The 12,972-nt window shown below is 39.3% G+C and overlaps 2 protein-coding genes across 3 annotated transcripts in view; both read left to right on the top strand.

Annotated features, from left to right (window-relative positions):
- Positions 1–6,371: 6,371 nt before the first annotated feature.
- Positions 6,372–10,264, top strand: gpatch3 (G patch domain containing 3). The gene is made up of 7 exons (XM_046045204.1): positions 6,372–6,812; positions 8,182–8,636; positions 8,799–8,973; positions 9,363–9,422; positions 9,525–9,646; positions 9,747–9,874; positions 9,998–10,264. Exons 1-7 carry the CDS (start codon positions 6,398–6,400, stop codon positions 10,179–10,181), a joined length of 1,539 nt encoding a protein of 512 aa, XP_045901160.1. The 5' UTR covers positions 6,372–6,397; the 3' UTR covers positions 10,182–10,264.
- Positions 10,265–10,478: 214 nt separating this feature from the next.
- The window catches only part of gpn2 (GPN-loop GTPase 2), a 12,993-nt gene continuing 10,499 nt past the window's right edge, over positions 10,479–12,972 (top strand). The window contains exons 1-4 of one of the 2 annotated variants that reach the window (XM_046046144.1): positions 10,479–10,585; positions 10,880–11,402; positions 11,559–11,715; positions 11,912–12,072. In XM_046046144.1, the coding sequence (XP_045902100.1) occupies positions 10,983–11,402; positions 11,559–11,715; positions 11,912–12,072 (738 nt within the window). In that variant the 5' untranslated portion in view covers positions 10,479–10,585; positions 10,880–10,982. Of the gene's footprint in view, positions 10,586–10,618; positions 10,769–10,879; positions 11,403–11,558; positions 11,716–11,911; positions 12,073–12,972 lie in introns of those variants that run through there. The other variant, XM_046046143.1, reaches the window with a different exon arrangement.

Here is a 12,972-nt window from a genome sequence, read left to right as displayed (position 1 = left end):
TCATCTTCAAATACATGAGGAAACATTATCTTCAAGAATATGATCCTTTTAAGTGAAGTGGCCTGTAGTGACCTCAGCAGCCCTCGGGCTTCAGTAAGTATGCTGGCAGTTGTAAATGCTTGTGATAACGCTTGTGCTAATAGAGGTTAGGAACAGGTAGAGACGGACACGGAGGACAGACGCTTATCTCCACCAAGACTGTAAAACAAAAATGTCATTCATTATAAAAGTGGAATAACTGATGTATTCTTAGATCAAGCAAGCGAAACAGTCCAGGTCTGATAAAGCATGATGTAATGGCTGACACCTGAAGAGCGTCCAAGCCTTTTATTTTACTATTATTTAGTACAAACAAACTCTAAAAATGTATTAAGACACTTGAATATAGTAGCATTATCAAGTTAAGACTGTTATAACAATTTAATCAGACAATCACTGCATCATTTTGAAGAGAAATGTGTCATCATATGTCTTCCACTTTTTTGCTTTTCTTGGACAATTCCACTGGTTTGAGTTTTCCCAAGCCTGTTGGTTTTCCCATGTCATTGAACTCTCAGTGCGACACCATTCTTGGTACATGACACTTGACCTTGACCTACTGCTAATACAGCAGAGGTTCATTTACCTGGCTTTATTTTCACAAGGTCTTTAACCCGAAGTTGACAGTTATTCTTACGCTGTGTGGCCATTTCAAACCTCAGGGGGGAAAAAAATTTATTATCATGGAATTAAAATTTTAGAATTCAATTCACAATTTCAGGCTCACCATAAAAATAATATTAACCGACAAGACTCCACAAATTCATAAAGCCAGATCCAGAAAGCACCACATACATTTTTTAAAGATTATAATTATTTTTTGGTGTCTTTGGTAATCACACCCCTCATACTCCCAGTTCGCCTACCAGTGCCAACTGGGAGTTGAAGACGCCATCATCTTCCTGCTCAACCGCATCTACGCCCACCTGGACAAGTCGATGAGCACTTTGAGGGTCATGTTTTTTGACTTCTCCAGTGCTTTCAGCACCATTCCGCCGGCCCTGCTGGGTGGGAAGCTGGCAGCGATGCAGGTGGATGCCCCCCTCGTGTCCTGGATTGTTGACTGCCTGACTGGCAGACCACTGTGTGTCAGACAGCGTGGTCAGCAACGTGGTCAGCAACGTGGTCAGCGTTTTCTGATGGCTCTGCTGTGGTTGGATATATCAGCAAGGGTGACGAGGCTGAGTACAGGGCTGTGGTGGGGGACTTTGTCACATAGTGCGAGCAGAACAATCTGCTGCTCAACGTGACAAAGACTAAGGAGCTGTTGTTGGATCTAAGGAGAGCCAAGGCACCAGGGACCCCTGTTTCCATCCAGGGGGTCCCTGTGTACATTGTGGAGGATTACAAATACCTGGGAGTGCACATGGACAATAAAATGGACTGGGCCAATAACACTCAAGCCCTTTACAGGAACGGCCAAAGCCATCTCTATTTTCTGAGGAGGCTGAAGCCCTTCAATATCTGCACGACGATGCTGAGGATGTTTTATGAGTTTGTTGTGGCCAGCGCTATCCTGTTTGCTGTTGCATGATGGGGCAGCAGGTTGAAGGCAGCAGACACTAACAGACTCAACAAACTGATCCGCAAGGCCGGTGACGTTGTGGGGGTGGTGCTGGACTCTCTGTCAGCGGTGTCAGAGAGGAGGATGCTGTCCAAGCTACATGTCATCTTGGACAATGTCTCCCACCCATTTCATGACATGCTGCTCAAACACAGGAGCACTTTGAGGACAAGACTCATCCCCCCAAAATGTACCACAGAGCGCCACAGGAAGTCATTCCTGCCTGTGGCCATCAAACTCTATAACTCCTCCCTCTAAGTGTCTAACACTTAGTTAGTTTTTATACTGGACCTTATTATCTGTTTTTTTGTGCAATATTATCTGTTTAATAATTAATAAAGCATATTCTCTGCTACTATTCTGCTGGTATTTATTCACTAGTACTGTTCACCATAACAATTCTTTAATGATGTAAACATTGTACATTGTACATTGTACCCTCACTCTACATACTTTCTATTAATTGTTATTTCTATTCCTTATGCCTTGATAAGTGTGCAACTGTGACAAAAGAATTTCCTTTCAGGGATCAATAAAGTTTTTCTAATTCTGATTCTGACACCAGCCGCAACGCCAAATCGGTTGCAATGGAACAATGTGAGAGAAGCAAATTTGGTGACACACATGAACTGTGCCAGATGTATTCAGTACACCTAACCATCCTCGCAGGCTGAACTTTTAACCTATGTTAACATGGTCATGATTGTAAAATGTGTCATTATTGGCGAGAGAAAAATAATCAGTTGTTTGGCAGGAATGTGAATAGTGAATGTCAACAACAGTTTTTTTTGTCTGCCTCAATCTTACCATCTTGGCAAACCTAATTCTGTGACTTAAAATTAATTTGGGACAGGGGTGTAAAATGGGGGGGACCAATGACCACTTCCATACTTCCTATCCCCCTACTCCTGGCGCCCTTGCTCAGACCACCCCAATCTTTGAAGTTCAAATTAATTTAAATTTCAACTACATACCTGTAAAGTTTGGCATCTTGCATCTTGATCAAAATTTGTCCACAGACAGACAGTAGTGTAAACACCTGGTAAACTATTGAAAACTACTTCTGTAGTTCCCACTACAGTAGGTGTCTCCAGGACCACATTTTGCCATAAAAAGAGAAAAAAAATTATATATAACTGGAATAATCTTCTCAATCCATTTTTCAGACCTACAACAAAATCCATAAATTGCTTTACTTTACAATAGTGGAGAAATCAGAGTGAATACTAAATGGTCCATCTTGCCTCCTCTTCCAGGATTTTGACCTTCTTTAAAATAAAACTTTAATCACATAAAAAAATAAAATAAAACTACCATTACAGTTTGCAATAAAATTCCTCTCTTCAATGTGCAATGACATACTATACTTCTGGACCATGCTCTGACGTTGACAAAGTAGTACCTTAAGTTAAGTTGTAAATTAACATAATGTTAAACATGATACATTTTGGGTACTGACCAAAATGTGTCTGTAGCAAAGAGTATCAAAAGCTATCAAGTACTGAAAGCTGGCATCAGATTCTTGGTCAGAAGTCTTATTTAGTTATCCTTAGATTAGGCATTTCCTGATTTTTTTTCTTTATTTTTTGTTTACTTTACATTTATCCATTTAGCTGGGGCTTTTATCCAAAGCGACTTACAGTTACTATATATGTCAGAGGTTGCATGCCTCTGGAGCAACTAGAAAAACCCATGATGGTGTCTTTTTGTGGCTGGGTGTCACATTATTTTTGCTATGGCTGCGGAAAGAGGTTTTCTCTTGCAGGCTGGTTTAATTATACTTGTTTGAATTTTCCAGTACAGATATGTATGGTACATAGATCTTGCATGTATGATGTGTCAGACAGTTTTATTATTTCAGTATTTTACAAGCATTGATCTTGTAAGAGTATAAATCTAAAAGCATGGTTGAATTTCTGACCAACCTGTAAAGTCAAGTTGGTTTCAGCACTAATTTTCCACTTTTCATAAGTACATATGTGACACTCCTGAGGATAAGCGTGGGCTTTCACAAGCCACGGTGGCTATGACTAATGCACACATGTGTAATAGCCTATGATATGTAAAGTGATGTCAGGGTCGAGACACGCGGGTGTAGTTTTACTGCCTATTACTATCAAAACACAATGATAAAAGCTGAGGTGAAGGACAAGGCATGAGTTAGCCTCTGGGTCAATGAACTCTGAACCCATTTCTTGCTCGTCTCTCTGAAAGACGGTAAAAAAAATTTGTATTGTCAAAGATTTTAAGATTTTTCTTAAAATACATAACATTATTCCTATGTATTTTATCTGAGGCTAAACAGTCTAATACTAGTCTTATTGCCTTTTTGCCCAAAACAAAAACACATTATCTAAAGTTAAAAACTGAGGCATACTGCTGTGTCTTTTAACAGTCATTTGAGTCTCACTGTTTCATTTATCCTTTTATATTTTAACTTTGAATGTAATCAAGGTTGCAGAATTGACCACTGTCACTTGTCGATGTTTGTTAAGTGGGTTGTTAGTAATTAATGAGAATTTTTTGTAATGCCCCCTAGCTGTCCGAGAAGAGGGAACTCTCTAAAAAGGCCTCTACGAAAGGTATTTCCCATTTTTCCCCATTTTGTACAAAGGGTGTTTTGTTTGTTTGTTTTTTTTTGTCAGAGAGCTTGGGCTGGAAAAGCCCAGTTAGACATTGTATGGGCTAAGGTGCTCTTTGTTTAACACTGAAACTACTTCACTGTCCCTCTATTTTCACTTCTGCAAAATATAATTTCTTAGATATCTTGATTATCAGGGGAATTTCAGTTTTCACCGGAATGCAACAATTACATGGTGAATATATAGAAACAACAGCTCATGTAGATAAAGTAAAACCTCCAGAAATGATTTCCATTATTGATTATTCAGGACCCATGCATTGCAACTAGAGATGACATAATGTTATGACCAAAGGATGCTGTCTTTGAGCCTGGAGATGACGTGTCTTCTGCGTATACTGTATTTCATATGGACCTCTGTCCTTGTCTTTGTCCCATTGCTGTGAAAAGTATAAGAAAAATACACACATAAATAACAAACAATAAAGAAAGCAAGTAAGAAATAAAGACTGTTCCAGTAAACAGTGTTCTGTTTATTATCTTGCTCATACCTCTGCCTTTGAAGGTGTACACTGATGGCATTGTTACATTTGTAAGGATTCTTGCCTAAATTGAAAACCTAAATGTAGCCTATTTGTGAGCTAGTTTCAATTTAAACTAGTAAACATATTAGATACAATATATAGACTGTGGTACAATGATATTTTCATGCTGTATGCGCATAATTGACAACATGTGCAGTGAAATATTGTCTTGTCCAAACTAAATAACCTTTTACGATTGATTTTCCCAATCTTAGAGGTAATTTATTTCTTTGTTATGTTCTCATTGCAGAAGCCATTATCACTTTATTTGAATGGAGGCTACCAAAACAAACTGAAATGGGAAAGCTTAGACAGTGGAGCATCTGTGTGTCCTTGAAGTCGTGCATTCACACAAAACACCTTGTCCTTGGCCTCACACATGATTCAGATTAGTTGAACTGTCACTGCAAAGCTCTACATACAAATACCTTAATTTCTCATTGCCTACACCATGTGGTCATATAAAAAGCACATTCAATAACAAACATTCAATATTGTTTACTCAAATCAGTATAGGTTAAGCTCAATTAGCACACAGCTACCCAGGTGGAAACACAAAGACTCATAATTGATCACACACCTATAAGCACCTTCAATGGATAAAAGGGCCCTAGTCAGTTCATTCTGTTTTGGAACAATGGACCCAGAGTGGTGAAGGAAGAGGTCGATGACACCAGAGAGGAGGAGGAGGAGTAAATCAAAATTTTTGTTCAAAGCTTTGGTGACTGTTTATCTTTGTTGAAATATTACAGAGAAAAAGGGCATTGTGAGTGAAGTCACATTTTACATGGATAGGTTTAAACTAGAAAGATGTTAAAAGGGAGAGTTCAGATTTCTGGAACAAAAGCCCTATTTTAATTACCAACAATGACGATGATTGGTACAGTCCTTTCTCAGAACAATCCATGATCATGCATGATAACATGATGACATGTTAATAACATGGTGATAACACGGTGACAACTAAATTTTCAAATCAACTGTACATATTGAAGTCCATTTAACATGTCAGTGTTTGTTGGGGATTAAGTGTTGCATTATATCCTATATGATATTTTCCTTTAACAAGTGTAAGTGTAAGTATGTGTCCTCGGCATGAAGGAGGCCTTGTATTGAAAATGTAGTTCTCTTTCTTGCAACATGGCTGCCTGTAACCATTGGTAATGACTTTTTAAAGAAAACTATTCATTTCTGCGCAGTGGTACAGTAAATACTGGAAAAACATAATATTACTGTTCTTCTGTGACTTGTTTACAACATCTAACGAGACACCAAAGTACAACTTTGTTGATATATTGTCAGTTCAATTCAATGGGGCTTAATTGGCAAACAAACCTCTTTCTTCGTCTTTGTATGTACCTCTTAACTCTTGGCATATGTCTGTTATTTGTTACGGTTCAATTTTGCAATTAAGATAAATAATTAAATAACCATTGAAATGACGTTGAAACAACGGCGCATTTTAGACGTGGGATTATGGGTTATGTGTAGCCTAACTTCATATAATTTAATATAAAATATTGTGCAATATAATTGTTTTTATTCTGACATTTCAGGAAGCGGATGTCACATAATTTGTGAATGTCGTTCCGATGACGTTTGCTGTCCAGTTAAAAAAAGAAAACAATCATGGCGGACTCAGAAGCTGTTGCTACTGTGTATTTTGCTGTAAGCAACATTCCTGTAGCCTTTCGCTCAGCGGATCTGAGAAATTATTTCAGTCAGTTCATAGAAAGCGGCGGTTTTCAGTGTTTTCATTACCGACACCGACCGGAGGTTCTCAGGGAGTCCGGGGGCCCCGAAAACACAGAGTGTGGAGACGGCGAAGAGGGCACCTCCAAGTCGTCGGAGACCGACCAAGTAACAAACAACAGCTCTGTGAAGAAGCACACGGCGAAGACGTGCTGTTGTATCGTTTCAGTTTATGCTAAAGACGCTGACAGATTCGCCAGGATGTATGCGGGGAATCACTGGATTAACTCGAAGGGGAACTGGCTTTCTAGACGTTGTGTTATCAGAAGAGTAAAGGTTTCTAGTGGCAAAGGTCAGTGAGACATTGTATATTTGCTTCTGTGCCTGCCTTTCCTTTTTTCTGGGTTTGTCGTGTTTCTGTGGTGCCATATTAAAGGGGCACAGACGTCAGTTTATAAGTGATTGAGAGTACTGACCTACTCAGCCTGTGTGTTTAGGGGGTCAACACAATGTATTTACAGTACAATGAAATAACAAACACACATGACACATCTGACATCCCTACAAGACTCAACAATACTGACTGCAAACACTAAAGCTGATGATAGACAGAGCGGTGCCAGGAGAGGTGCCAGTTCACCTCCTGGGCACTGCCGAAGGAGGCCTTGAGCAAGCTCCTGACCCCCAACTGCTCGGGGCAGCCCCCTCACTCTGACATCTTCCCGTGTGTTGCTATGGGTCCTGTTTGTGCATGTGTGTGTCTTTCAGATCTGTGTGTATAGAAACATAATAACAGAGTGAAAACATTGAGTTTCCCCTCTGGGGATTAAATAAAGTATATCTTCATCTTCTTCTAACTTTTAGAGCAATCGTGCAGGGCAACGTTGCCGTCAATGGTAATGAGTAAAGATTACTACCGTAATCCCCTTCCCCCACCACTCCGCCACCCACCCCGCACCGCCGCTATAAGTTCAAAACATAGTCGGACTTGCCACTAGCAAGATTGCCCAGCAACATTGCTCAAAAAGTTGCCCTGTGTATCATCAGCTTTAGATGAAACACCACAATACATTCAAATCTAGTCTAGTTCAATTGACAGCTCTACATACATGGATTTAATTTAGATATATAATACAAAGCCTGCATTTCAAGCTGGGGTAATGGATTTGCTTGCATTATGGGAAGTGAAGGATCAAATGTTTTAGCACTAACAGTCAGGATATCTTTGCCCTTGTTGCTTTGGTTTTCACCATTAATTTTAATAGCTGATTCTTCAACAATAAAGAAACATGACCTGTTGCAAGTTATCAGTGCCCAAATTGTTATCTTACAACTTCCCACTTAGTAATTTCCCTGTTCCATATAGTTTGTAATTATATTTACTAAAGAAGTGCAAATGTGTCTTGCTAGTTGTGAGGTTATAATCACCAAATGCTTCATGTTTTTCCTTGAAAAGGGAATTAAATTGCAGTTTTGTTATTTTCAATCAGGCAGCCTTTATAAACCACCATGGATTTAGTAACTGCTCTATAAATAAAGATTATTATTATAATTTTCACAAACTGATCACATTTTAAAGGTACAACTTCTAAAATATGTATCTATGTCATGGCTTCTTCATGTATGTGTTAGTCTATTACTGGAAATGTGTTGTCTTGTTTAATTGTGACGTGAAGTGTTATCACTGTTTGTACATCTAATTGTTTTTTTTATTCTTTCAGAGGAGGGGTCATTCCCCTATAAAACAAAATATGAGCAGCGGCACCGGGTGTCTTTAATGGAGTGTTTCACAGAGGCTGATCTCAAAAGCTTATCTGAGCTGAATCCACCAGCTCTGATGCAGAATGGGAACGTGGGCACACCGGTGAAAGTCTTCCTACAGCTCATCCAGTCCTGCCGACTGCCTCCACGCCTCATCCGGAAGTTGGGCCTCACTTTCCCCAAGACCAGCTCCAACCGCCGTTACGGCAACGTACCTTTCCAGTATCAGGATACTTGGACACTTCCAGCCACGGAGGAAACTGTATTAACAGCTGCTGGACATGAAATATCAGGACCAGGCACTTTGGCTGCTCCACCCTCAGGACAGAAGCAGCTAGCTGATGACACAGAAACGACAGAGACAGATGAGCCACAGAAAGAACAGGAGGAGGATGCACAGTCAAATGCAGATGATGTGGGTTTAAATCCATTCACATTAAATTAGTATGTCAAATATAAATGTGTTTTTATTCTTAGCATCTGTGGGCTGTGTTGTAGGGTTTGTCATCATCATCATCATCATCATCATCATCCCTTCACTGTGTTGTTTGTCAATTATTCATGTTGTATGTTGTAGGATGATGACTGCTGTGAGGAGTGGGAGCGCCATGAGGCTTTGCATGATGATGTAACGAGCCAAGAGCGAAGCAAAGAGAGGCTGTATGAAGAAGAGATTGAGCTGAAGTGGGAGAAGGGCGGCTCAGGCCTGGTGTTCTACACTGACGCCCAGTACTGGCAGGAGGAAGAAGGAGGTGTGCAACAAAAACATTAATCATACTGTTTTCCACCGAATAAGCTGGTATATCATGATATGTGTTTGTACATGAAAAATCAGATGTTAGTAAGTTATGGCAAGTCAAACTGAAGCAGTCGTTTTTAGCTGGTGTTTAGCATCAGATAAATCATTCTGGTTGATGTTTGACAAAGTTTTGTATTATTAGACAACTAAATTCTACTCTACAATTAATAGATAATTGGATAATGTACATTACAATACAAGGTAAGCTTTTTGTCATAACTGTGTGCAAAAAATGTTAGGATCTAAATCAACTGAAAGCACAATTATAGACTATATTATGTGACTACAACGTGTTTATTGATAAAATATTGATTACATTTTTGTCTCCTGTCCATTTTTTAGATTTCGATGAACAAACGGCAGACGACTGGGATGTTGACATGAGTGTTTACTATGATAAAGGTATGTTTTATGTCTGTGATCATCTTAATCGACGAAGGAAACCAAACTGTGAATTATCTCTGCAGAGTTTGATTTTCTTTAACCCAGCTCTTCCTCTCACAGATGGAGGTGACATGGATGCCCGTGACTATGTCCAAATGCGGTATGAAAATAGGCTGAGGGATGGTCTTGAAGATGGATCTGGACACAATAAGTCTATTGGCAGCTTTGAGAGGTTCACTAAGGTAAGGAGGTAGCCTATAATTTGACTCACATTTTTTCTCCCATACATGCATGATATGCTTATATAAACAATGTTGTAATATTTTTTTCTTTTCTTTTTAGGGCTTTGGCCGACGTTTGATGGAAAAGCAGGGCTGGAAGGATGGTGAAGGCTTAGGACACAGTCAGATTGGGATTCATGAAGCCCTTGGGAGTGAGGGCCAACATCCCAATTGCAAAAGAGGCTTTGGGTGCGTATGAACACAAAACCGAATCAAGAAAATATAACTGCCTGCACGTCTTGGTATGCTAATGAGTGGACAGTGTTTTTTTTTTTAGGGCTCTCCTGATACTATTGTATTTCTTTTCTGCAGGTATCACGGAGAGAAATTGATCCTGCATCCTGTAAAAAAGGCCAGAACAGATTTTCATATTACTACAGTGTATGATAAACCCAAAAACATAGATGGAGGCGACACTTTGCTGAGACGACAACCAAACACTAGTATGAAGTACAGAGGCTGGCAGCCAGGTGGCAGCATTGGACTACGAAGATGATTTAAATTAAAATATGATTTTATAGATTTTGTACTTGCCCTTTTTGTCTGACAGTGCTAATAAAACATGCTTCAAACCTTTCATTCCACCTGTGCTGATTTTGTCTTTTAACTTTTTATATGCTTAATGTAAATGTCTCAAATTGAAACACAGAAACGTCCTGTGTTAATGATTCACATTTTATTTGATGTGCTAAAAATGTAACGTAAGAGCGGGGCTTAAATAGTTTTATCACAGAGGTGTTGACCTCTGAGGTGTAGTACCCAATAATACTCCATCTTAAATAAGGAATCATGCTTTTATTTTGACACCGCAGTTACGTAACCTGGATGTACAATAGAGTAAGTTAGCCAGTTAGCTAGCAGCCGTTGTACCCACGCATGTTAACAAAACGGCGGCAGACGGTAATTATCCATTAGTACTTAATACATCCACAATAAAACAGAAATTGTATGTAACCTTAGATATATTTCTCTTTAGTGACATAAGCTTTTAATTAGTTAACGTAACTGTTAGGTTTGTTTATTCATTAGCTTAATAAGTGTATAATCGATCCAATATTTATTTACTCCTGACTAAATATAGAGGTGAGTTTTTGCTTTATTAGTAGTAGCGTTAAATGTTGGAAAGCCTGAACTTGACTTCAGCCTCTTTCATGCCATTTTAATATCTGACACTGTCTGATGTGACACTGCCAGGTAACACATCTGGATGCTGATACCCTTCATAGGACAACACATGTGGCCCCTCTGACATCCTGGTCCCATTTAGTGTCTGTGAGTCTCCAGTGGTACTGAAACCATGTCCGGTCAGACTGGAGTGACGCCCTCGCTACGTTTCGGCCAGGTGGTCATTGGCCCCCCGGGCTCTGGGAAAACCACTTACTGCCGAGGCATGCAGGAGTTCCTTACTCACCTGGGACGCAAGGTGGTTGTGGTGAACATGGACCCTGCCAACGAAGTACTACCATATTCCTGTGCGGTAGATATCTCACAGCTGGTGACTTTGGACGATGTCATGGAGGGCTTGAAGCTGGGGCCCAACGGCGGCCTGCTCTACTGTATGGAGTATGTTGAAGCAAATCTGGACTGGTTAGAGAACAAGCTTAAACAACACAGTGACTGTTACTTCTTGTTTGACTGTCCTGGACAAGTGGAGCTCTACACCCACCAGAGTTCAGTAAAGAATATATTCTCACAGCTGGCCAAGTGGAACTTCAGGGTGAGCTTCTTTAACACTCAGGGATGGGAAGGATCTGATCCTTGAACTTTATTCACACAGTCATCATGTATGTACAGCATTAACATAATAAATTCATTTCACTTTGCATTTAGGGCTCATGACTGTTGTTCTCCCACACTTTCTCACTTCTTTAAGCTGACAGCAGTGCACCTTGTGGACTCTCACTACTGCGCTGACCCAGCCAAGTTCATCTCTGTGCTATGTACCTCCCTGTCCACCATGCTGCACGTGGAGCTTCCCCATGTTAACGTCCTCTCCAAGATGGACCTGATTGAGCAGTATGGCAAACTGGGTAAGCTGAGGCCTCTTGGCTTTACCTCAAACATAACAAATGTTATCACACAAATAAGGACAGAGGATTATTATATTTCTCAGGCACACACCAGTCATTTTCTAACTTTATTTATTGCTTTATGGACTAAGTATTTTGTTTTACATTTAATTTCATTATCATGGTAACATGTTTTCCTGTTTGTATTCCTGTACAGCCTTCAACCTTGACTTCTACACAGAGGTCATGGACCTGACATATCTTCTCGATCACCTAGCTGCAGACCCCTTCTTTAGAAAATTCCACCGTCTAAATGAAAAGTTGGCAGAGGTTATACAAGATTACAGCCTTGTCTCCTTCGTTCCTCTCAATGTACAGGTATCCCTTTTTTTGCTATACTTGTACACATTGCAAAGAATGACTCTGTGCCCATATATTTTATACTGCTGGTGGAACAATCTAAGCAATGACATAATAGTGTTATATTTCCACTGAAATATGCTTCAGTAAAATAAAAGTAAAAACACTGGGGATATTCAGATTCAAAAGGGGCTATGGTGGTTTAAGCTAATATAGAGGCCAATTGTACATAACCATCATCTACCCTCTGAATTGAAAATGAATAGAAGGAATGAAATGTGATTTATATAGGTTATGGTGTACCATCTTGTAGTTATTTCAGGTATATGATGTAACATATTACAACAACAGCTCAGTTTGTATGCATGCTCTGCGGCCATTTTGTGAAACCACATTTCTCTCTATCTGACTGTCTGTCCATCTGACCAGGCATTGGGTGGTGTTGCTTTGTTGCTGCACAAATGTTAACACAGAGCTACTGTAAGCACACTATGCTAGACACAAAGCTTGTCTTCTTTTTTTTCTGTTATAGGCTGAGTGACTACCAAATGTCAAGTCTGCTTGATCAGACCTAATATAGCCTGACCAGCTTTATCAAACATCGCTCTGTCATATTAGAGAAAGGAGGCCTTGAAGGCTCAGTGTCTGTGTAGCACAGAATAACTGGCTGACAGATTGTAAATGCTTTTTTCAGACTGATACATTATAACGTATTAAAACTCATTTAATGTTTTATATATATATGTATATGTATATATATATATGTGTGTGTATATATATATATATATATATATATATATATATATATATATATATATATGTATGTATATGTATGTGTGTATATATATATATATATATATGTATGTATATATATGTATATATATATGTATATATATGTATGTATATATATATATGTAT

This window comes from Micropterus dolomieu, linkage group LG03 (assembly GCF_021292245.1).
Source record: "Micropterus dolomieu isolate WLL.071019.BEF.003 ecotype Adirondacks linkage group LG03, ASM2129224v1, whole genome shotgun sequence".
Lineage (NCBI taxonomy): Eukaryota > Metazoa > Chordata > Actinopteri > Centrarchiformes > Centrarchidae > Micropterus > Micropterus dolomieu.
The sequence above is the reverse complement of the archived record's forward strand: the minus strand, read 5'-3'. Positions and strand labels throughout refer to the sequence as shown.

Bases quoted from the DNA above. Each gene is read 5' to 3' on its own strand.
- gpatch3 (XM_046045204.1), top strand. From the start codon at position 6,398: ATGGCGGACTCAGAAGCTGTTGCTACTGTGTATTTTGCTGTAAGCAAC. The intron at 9,423-9,524 runs GTATGTTTTATG...TTCCTCTCACAG, and splicing joins GAGTGTTTACTATGATAAAG to ATGGAGGTGACATGGATGCC. The intron at 9,875-9,997 runs GTGCGTATGAAC...TCTTTTCTGCAG, and splicing joins AATTGCAAAAGAGGCTTTGG to GTATCACGGAGAGAAATTGA.